The sequence below is a fragment of the Cydia splendana genome, chromosome 20 (genome assembly GCF_910591565.1).
Source record: "Cydia splendana chromosome 20, ilCydSple1.2, whole genome shotgun sequence".
Taxonomy (NCBI): Eukaryota; Metazoa; Arthropoda; class Insecta; order Lepidoptera; family Tortricidae; genus Cydia; species Cydia splendana.
Window position 1 is genome coordinate 2,003,254 of NC_085979.1, and position 9,429 is coordinate 2,012,682.

Consider the following 9,429-nt stretch of genomic DNA (forward strand, 5'->3'; position numbering starts at 1 on the left):
AAACCTGACTTTGACACATCGCAATAAGCAGGGGGCTCCTGTGCTGCTCCTACAGTACAAACATAATGTACTTGTACAAATGTAATCACTTAATATTAATATTCAGTGGTGAAACTGGTGAAGTATATTAGTGCCGATCCGCTAGTTAGTGCAGTGAGTGAGCGCTGCGAGCGAAGTGGTGAGACATGTGGCTTCCGAGCCGGAGGTCGTGGGCTCAAACTACAGACACCACCGACTTACTCGGAACTTAATGTACATATTAGAATTAGAATTATTTTATTCGTAAGCACAAACAAACGAGACATTACACAAGTGATATAAAAGAAAACACAGAATAAGATTAAAGTGCCAGGAAATGGCCTCATCTCAGCATGTTGCTGGTGGCTTCCAGTGCTGATCTTCCGATGAAACCATCAAGTGAGAAGAACCACGGAAGGTAACAGACAAGAAAAAAGACATAAAATAACATAACAAGTTAAATAAGAAAAAAATACACAGCAAGAAGATACAACATAACGACTAAATTAAATAATCGTTTGATATTTACCAGTTGCTTTGAAGTTTTCTTGCTTAATGAAAATCTCATCTGCATATTAAAGTAATTGTATTACAAATTTCGAAGGTCTCGGTGCCCACAGCGGCTTGAGGCTGCTGTGTTGTTAGAAAATATAAGGAGTGACTTTGTATTCCACTATAATTAGTATAATTACTAGAATTAATTGATGTGTACTCGTATCCTCCAATAAAAATAGTTATTTTATTTTACTTCTTTTTTAAAACCCCTATTATTTATTTTGAATAACCTATCCTGGGACATCACACCATTACGAAAAAGCGAAAAAAGATGTAGGGGATTTTTTTTAGTTTTATTGAATTATCAATGCCTAATTGCAGCACCAAAACACTAAAGATTCCGGAGCAAAGCCGCGGTCGGACAGACGGGCATGGCGAAACTATTAGGGTGCCTAGCAGTGGCGGCGCGTCAAACATATCCATAGGCAAGCCGGGGCTAATTTGGCTTACATATTTCCTTTACAACTCTGCTCAAACGTCCAAAAACAGGCATGCCGGTGGGAATCGGCTAGTTGACTACGGAACCCTCATAGGATCACTCGTGGCTGTCGCCCCTCTGTTTCAGACAGAGTGCTACGAAACTACCGATTTAGTTGAAAATCTGTGCGTTAGGTGGGGCTGCTTCTGAGAATATACATTTTTACATCCCCCCACCTCTTCTCCGAAACTATTACTATGCCTAAAATTTAAACTCACGACATTAGTTCTTTACCTGTAAACAACAGAAACACGCGAGGCCCGTACACGCGAGTCCGACTTACACCTTTGTTGCCCTGATATGTCCACTCAATATCCTGATGAAGGCTGGGAGCACACCGCGGGCTCGCAGCAGCGCACCTGCTCGCCGCGTGTACTGGCCCGCGCTGACTTGAAGTATTTGATATTGATGGCGCCTCCTCTCTCCCCCACGTTAGCAGATATGCGGCTCTGCGTTGTAAAAGTAAAGATAAGTGAAAGGTACAGTCAGCTTCAATAGTAGCGGATAAAACAACGCGTCAAAAGTATCTGGAATACTTTTCCAAATAGATATAAATCTCTACAGTTCGTGTCAAAAAGCCTCTGTTAGGCACAGCACAGGGCACAGTCTTATTGTTCTACGTATGTATTTTTGTGAACCTATAGAAGTGAGAGCTTTTGCTTGTGACGATGCTGACTGTACAATACGGCACACGTGTAGGCGCTCTTACACTTCCAGAACATGTAGATACACAATACTTACCGCTGCGCTACACCGACTCGGCGCCTCGAGAACGGCCGGTACGTGAACCCCCACTGAGTAAGTAATAATAATTTAGTAATAAAATAAAGGACTCACGTCTAGTATTAACGTCTAGCTGGTCAGGATGGTAGTTACAGTGGCGCCTACCGCCAACCTCTTCAATAGTTCGTTCGTCTATTTGCTTCTCTGTCGCTCTTGTATCATTTAAACGATAGAGGCAAAAAGACAACAGAACAAACGAAGTGGTTCGCGGTCATAGCCCTGGCACAGTGAAATAAGTAATTGTAAGTATAGACTGTGGCCCTGGTGACGGGATTATTACATTTACCCTTTTTCAGGACACTCTCTGTTGAGAAAGCTATATGTTGTGTCTCTGTCCTTCTTAACATCAACATAGCGAAAAGTGTTTGGCGAAAGGATAGATATAATAAATAAACCCTTGTCTCCCTCGCGATGTCCCGGCATTTTACCACAGCTCATGGGAGCCTGAGGTCCGCTTGGCAACTAATCCCAAGAATTGACGTAGGCACTTGTTTTCACGAAAGCGATTGCCATTATTGTTGAGAGAATGATATACTAAAATTTATTAAATAAATAGCCGCCAGTAGTAGAGTCACGGCCGCGCACACATCGCCCCGGCCACTTCTCTACTCCTAATCCGCGCGCCGCGATTAGGTAGAGTCGGGTTAAACTAACTCTACCGTGTTTAATAACACAGAGTGTGCAAGTGTTATTAAAAACGTCTTAATTACATAGGAGTTTGACGTTTATGATAACGCTCCCACGTCCTGTGCTCTATCAAAAACGGTGCAGAGTTAGCTTAGCCTGACTATGTTTCTCCTGCGAAGTAGGTTCCCTCAACCTATGACACACACTACAGGAATGAAAAATAAAACAATAAAAATGTACATCACCAACATTTTATTTCATGTAGTATTGATTCGTTTAATAAAAAAACCGGGCAAGTGCGAGTCGGACTCGCGCACGAAGGGTTCCGTACCATAATGCAAAAAAAAAACAAAAACAAAAGCAAAAAAAAAAACGGTCACCCATCCAAATACTGACCACTCCCGACGTTGCTTAACTTTGGTCAAAAATCACGTTTGTTGTATGGGAGCCCCATTTAAATCTTTATTTTATTCTGTTTTTAGTATTTGTTGTTATAGCGGCAACAGAAATACATCATCTGTGAAAATTTCAACTGTCTAGCTATCACGGTTCGTGAGATACAGCCTGGTGACAGACGGACGGACGGACGGACGGACGGACGGACGGACGGACGGACGGACGGACAGCGAAGTCTTAGTAATAGGGTCCCGTTTTACCCTTTGGGTACGGAACCCTAAAAATGAATGGCGCAGTCATGTAGTATTAGAAATTCAAAACAACTAATTGGTCTTTTTCGCCCAAGTAAGCAATATATATATATATGTATAGAGTGTTTATTTCAGGATCCGATTATAGTTTTTCGCATATCTTAAGAAGTTGTATAAGGCTGCGTTCCCACCAGAGATGTCCGAGGAAGCGTAGCGAGGGATATGTTTATTAAGAACCAATAGAATCACAACACGCTGAGCGAGGAAAACAAATGAAGTGATTCTGTTGATTCTTAAAAACACACCCTCTGCGTAGCGCACATCTCTGGTGAAAACGCAACCTTAAGAAGCCTCTCGCCGCGACACACGGCACTCGCTCGTCCTGCGCGACACACGCCGGCACGACACCGGGAACACATCGTGCACGCGCGTGCAAGGGAACCACGACACACACATCACACAGCCCACACCCGACACATGCTCCACCGGTAACTAGCGGATCATGTTTCCCGTCACTAGCGGAACTAGGGGTTTTTGCCAGGATGTTTCCTTCTAAGATGTCTTTGTAAAGCGTATTTTCATTCCCTCCTGTAGTTGTAGTGGATACAAATAAAAGGCTTTCAGTCAGTATGTTTCATCAGGTGATTTTGTAAGTTTGATTTATTATTGCATTTGTAATTAAAGTGGCTACACCGAAATGGCTTCGCCCCAGTATGTATCATCAGGTGTTGTTGTAACTGTGACTTCAGACTGCATTTGTAATCACAGTGGCTACACTGAAATGGCTTCGCTCTAGTATGTATCTTCAGGTGTTGTTGTAAGTGTGACTTCCGACTGCATTTGTAGTCACAGTGGGTACACTGAACTGGCTTCGCCCCAGTATGTATCCTCAAGTGTCTTTGTAAGTTTGACTTCCAACTGCATTTGTAATCACAGTGGCTACACTGAAATGGCTTCGCCCCAGTATGTATCCTCAGGTGTTTTTGTAAGTATGACTTTTGGGTGCATTTGTAATCACAGTGGCTACACTGAAAACGCTTCTCGTCAGTATGTGTTCGTTCGTGTCTGCGTAAGCTTGACCCATCACTGCACTTGTAGTTGCACAGACTACATGTGTACGGCTTCTCTCCGGTGTGTCTCCTTTGGTGAACTAGTAAGTGTCCTTTCTGATTGCTCTCGTAGTCGCAGATGCTACATTTAAATGGCTTCACCCCGGTATGTATCGTCAGGTGATTTTGTAAGCTTGATTTCTGACTGCATTTATAATCACAGTAGCAACACTGAAAATGCTTCTCGCCAGTATGTGTCCTTTCGTGATTTCGTAAGTCTGAACTTTTACTGCACTTGTAGTCGCAATGACTACATTTGTAAGCCTGTTTTCCAGTGTGTATTCTCTGGTGCCTCCGGTTGTGTGTCTTCTGGTGACGTCGCAGGTTTGATTCAACACTGCATTTGAAATCACAGTCGCTACACTTTAAAGGCTCTCCAGCCATGTGTATTGTTTGGTGTATGTGTAAATCACTTTTACACGAACTTGTCGTGTAAATACAGTGACTACAATTGAAATTATTCTCCAAAGAGTGACTCTTTATTAAATGAGTCTTCAATTTTTTCTTAGAATTTGTTGTATACTCACATTCAGCACACATGAAATTTGTAACACCGTGTTCGCTCTTCTCGTGTTCTGTTACAAGCGATTCAGTTTGAAACGTAGAACTACAAAAATCACAAGCAAATGGTTTTCGTCCGGTCGACAAGTGTCGTGTGTTTTGTATGTGATTCCTTAAAATATATTTGTTTCTGAAATGCTTGCCACAGTGTTCGCAGCCGTATGGGTTGGTCCCACTGTGAACAGTCGCGTCGCCGCGGAGGCGCTGGAGCACCACGGAACAAGCCATCGCGAGCTGTTCCCTGGCGCGGGCGGCGCTGCCGTCCGAACACACTGGAACACAAATTAACAAAACAATCACTTACATTCAATGACTAACATACATCTTGAATTTCGCCTGATTGACGCGCGTTAAGAGTGACAGGGACGACCATCAAGACAAATCAATTGAAGTAGTAGTAGATAACGAAAAAATATCATAAAACGTCAAGTAACCGACATTTATTACCATCTAATTATACTTCCATGGATGAGTGTAATTTGATCGATGAGCTAAGTTATCTTGACTTGTACCAGTATAATGGAGTGTCTAACGTATATGGTAAGATATTGGATCTTGTGTTGTGCAATGACGTAGTGACTGTGTGTGAGTGCCTAAACCCGCTTGTACCCATAGACCCGTATCACAAGGCATTAAACATTAATGTAACATTTGTCTCTTGTACATCTCTAAAATCAGCACCGGTCATGAAATACTTTTATAACAAAGCCAATTATGACTTAATTAATTTCGAACTTTTACAGATAGACTGGGATGTTGAGTTCTTTGGCCGTACTTTTGATCGTTGTATTGATTATTTTTATTCTAAATTTGAAGAATTAAGAGCTAAGTATGTCCCTCACAAGTTTATTTCCAAATGCTCATACCCAGTTTGGTACTCATCCTCGCTAAAGAAAGCCATCAAAGAAAAACACAAGTATCATCGTAGGTTTAAGTTGTATGGTAATAGGTGTGATTTGCTCTCCTTCGAGTATCAGAGGGAAAGAGTCAGGCGTATGGAAAAACGTTGTTTCTTAAATTATATTGAAACGATTGAAAATAATATAAGTAAAAATCCAAAATTATTTTGGTCCTTTATAAAATCTCGTTCAAAGTCCTTTGGGATACCTAGTACTATGTGTTACAGTGGTGTTACTGTGAATTCAGGGAATGATATTTGTAATGCGTTTTCTGATTATTTTAAAACAAGTTTCCTAGACCCTGGAATCCCTGCCGCAAGCGATCCACGCGGTTGTAACAACACTCTTAACTATACCGACTCGGCTATTGATATAGCCAGCATCTGTGTTGATAGTGACTTGGTTACCAAACTCTTGCTAAGCCTCGATCCTAATAAATCAGCTGGCCCCGATCAGGTGCCAGCCTTGTTTTACATAAACTGTGCCAAAGCGTTAACCAAACCCATTTCACTTCTGTTCCGTCGGTCATTCGTGGAATGTACCGTTCCTGCGATTTGGAAATCAGCTTTTATAACTCCAGTTTTAAAAAAAGGTTCAAAAACGGATGTGTCTAATTACAGGCCGATTTCTAAATTGTGTATTTTGGCCAAGGTTTTAGAAAGAATAGTCCACATGCAGATTTCGTCAGCATTAAAAAATTCTATCGATGATACTCAACATGGCTTCATTCAACGTAGGTCCACAGTGTCTAACCTGGCTTTACTCAATGACTTTATCTCTGAGTCGATGGACAATGGTCATCAGGTGGATGTTATCTATACAGATTATAGTAAAGCTTTCGATCGTATTGATCACGATATCTTAATATCTAAGCTTTATTTGATTGGTATTAGAGGGGATCTTTTAAGATGGTTTAAGTCGTACATAAAAAATCGGTGTCAGTCAGTGGTGATTAATAATTACATGTCGAGCTGGGTATCTATACCAAGTGGAGTCCCCCAAGGGTCTATATTGGGCCCACTTCTATTTAACATTTTTGTGAATGACATAAGTACCTGCTTCCAGTTCTCTAAGTTACTCAGCTTTGCTGACGACATGAAAATTTTTGCTAAAATTACCTCACCGGCTGATGCATATGCACTACAATCTGATTTAAGAAGACTCGATACCTATTGTATCACAAACAAATTAGATTTAAACCCTTCTAAATGTTCTACAGTAACCTTCTCTCGGAAATCAAATAATATATATACCCCATATTCACTTAAAAATAACATTCTTCAGCGAGTAGCAATCATGAGAGATTTGGGTATTATTCATGACTCCAAACTTATTTTTAGTGAGCACATTGATAGTATAGTAGGTAAAGCTTCCAGGTCACTTGGTTTTATAATGCGTAGTTCAGTCTGTTTTACCCGTCCCAAAACTCTTAAAATCTTGTATTGCGCTTACGTGAGAAGCAAACTAGAATACGCATCTCAGATATGGAATCCTCAATATCAAATTTATGTTGATAGGGTTGAGAGATTGCAGTTAAAATTCGTCAAATTTCTCTGTTACAAAATGCGAGTGAATTATAGTTCTACCAACTACCTCAAGCTGTGTAAGAAACATCATTTGATCCCACTTGTTAAGCGCCGTGAAATTGCAGATATAGTTTACTTAGTAAATATTATAAAAGGTAATGTAGATTGTCCAAATTTGCTTAATAAGATCTTTTTTAATGTTCCGTCAAGGAGGCTTAGGCATTTTCGTCCCATTAGTAATAACCAAGCTGCTGCTACTAGGTATAGGAAAAACAGCTTCATATGCAGGGCAGGCATGAGTTTAAATAAAGTTCTTACAAATTGTGATATTGACATATATAGTCATAGCATACCAGTAATAAAAAATAAATTAATTAGATACTTCATGGGTGACAATAATTCTGGCGCAGGTCAGGGCTCGGTACATTATTAAATGTGTACTATCCGTAAAAGGTTTTCTTCTCTTTATTTATTTTTGTAAACATAGATCATATACATATAGATCATCTGTTCTTGTGCTTTGTGAACTTGTATGTGTAACTAAGTTGGGCAAAAACTTTCTATAATTTATTATATTTCTATAAGTGAGAACCTATAATTGGCTCTGTGATTCTATTGTAATTTCTGGATATATATAGCGCTGTTGGTTTTCCATGTACTAAAATAAAATAAAAATAAAATAAAATAAATAAAAGTCAAAAATATTAATAAAATAACACTTCCGAGTTGTTTATGAAAATGTCTGCAGGGTTATCTTGGTCGTATATGTACCGACAGGGACCTTCTTGTCGATATGGAGTTATTGGTGTTCCCATAATCTACAAACAAGCTAACGATCCATGTAAAAAATATGTATGTATACAGGTCATTTTAGATCATATTGTTATTGTTACATATTACTCAACTAACGATCTGCCCCGGCTTCGCACCGGTTACACAAATCCTTAATAAATTATACACCTAAAATATTCTCAGCCTTGGCGAAAGCTGGCGGGATACCGCTCTGGACCGAGCAAGTGGCGTGCTCTTGTGTTGGAGGCTAAGACTCATTTTGGGTCATCGCACCAACCAAGTACTTAGGCAAGTAAACCTTCCTCAAGAATCACTCTATTGATAGGTAGGTGAAATCCGTCTGAAAATCCGTTCAGTAGGTTTCGAGTTGATCGCGAACATACATACATACATACAAACAGACAGACGCGGCGGGGGACTTTGTTTCATAAGGTGTACTGATACTAATATTGATTAATGGTTTATGTATTTTTTCTCAGTCCAAATATAATCACCAACAAAATCAAACTATATAGCCATGAGAAATAAGTTTTCGTCAAATAAAGAAAAACTAATTTTAAAATTATTAACTGTGCATGTCTTTAAACAGTCCTTGAAATAGATCAAAAGAACTTAAGTTGTATGTGAGTAAATAATTGAAATAACATTGCATTGTATTCCGAATGTCAGTTCAATCACACGTAGTAGTTGGTCAAACATCACTGTAAAATCTTAACAGTTGTCAATTTACAATCTTGCTAGTGGAACGCGTGCACAGTCGTACCATATTAATATAAACAGTAAATAAAATAGCTCAGCTTCTTGGGCTGCAGGTGCAACACTATTATTATTTTTAAATAACAAACTGACCTTGTAAAGGGAGCACTTTAGGGCGGTGCCACTCCTCGGGGCCCAGCACGAGCTCGTCCTTGACCACATGATCAACATACAGTCCGGCCCGCGCGGCCGTCGCGCTCACTCCGTGCCCGGCACTGTCCTGGCACTCTTGGTCCTCTTTCACATACAGCTCTCCGGGCTGCGTCTTCACACACAGCTCTCCGGGCTCCATCTTCACACACAGCTCTCCAGGCTCCATCTTCACACACACTGTCTCTAGTGCATGTTGTTGTGTGCTGACAAGCTAGTACCAGTGAGAACCTGCAATGCAAGTAGCATGTGATGATTTGTCGAGTCTCACAGCGGTAAATCTTTACTTTATGGACCGTCGATTTTTGGGATGGGGAGGGGGGGAGGGGATAGGGGAAGAGAGGGCTACTCCCCAGTCCAAACCCCATGGCGCGGAACCCCATGGTTATGGAGATATCCATGGTTAAAGTTTGTATGGAATTACTATGAAATAAGGGATTACAGCAAAATTTTAAGGGGGAGGGGGTGCGGGGTGACGGGGGGCGCGCTTCGCCCGAAGCTGTTGAATCTGGGTTAGCTCCGGCGCTG

General features: G+C 40.7%; 1 protein-coding gene across 1 annotated transcript; it reads right to left on the bottom strand.

The window, feature by feature from the left end:
* Positions 1–1,359: 1,359 nt before the first annotated feature.
* Positions 1,360–9,126, bottom strand: LOC134800602 (gastrula zinc finger protein 5-1-like). Its single transcript, XM_063773087.1, has 4 exons — positions 8,845–9,126; positions 4,745–5,050; positions 1,793–1,845; positions 1,360–1,500 (listed from the first exon to the last, which is right to left on the bottom strand). The coding sequence occupies exons 1-4, from the start codon at positions 9,068–9,070 to the stop codon at positions 1,360–1,362; spliced, it is 726 nt and encodes a 241-aa protein (XP_063629157.1). The 5' UTR covers positions 9,071–9,126.
* Positions 9,127–9,429: the final 303 nt, after the last annotated feature.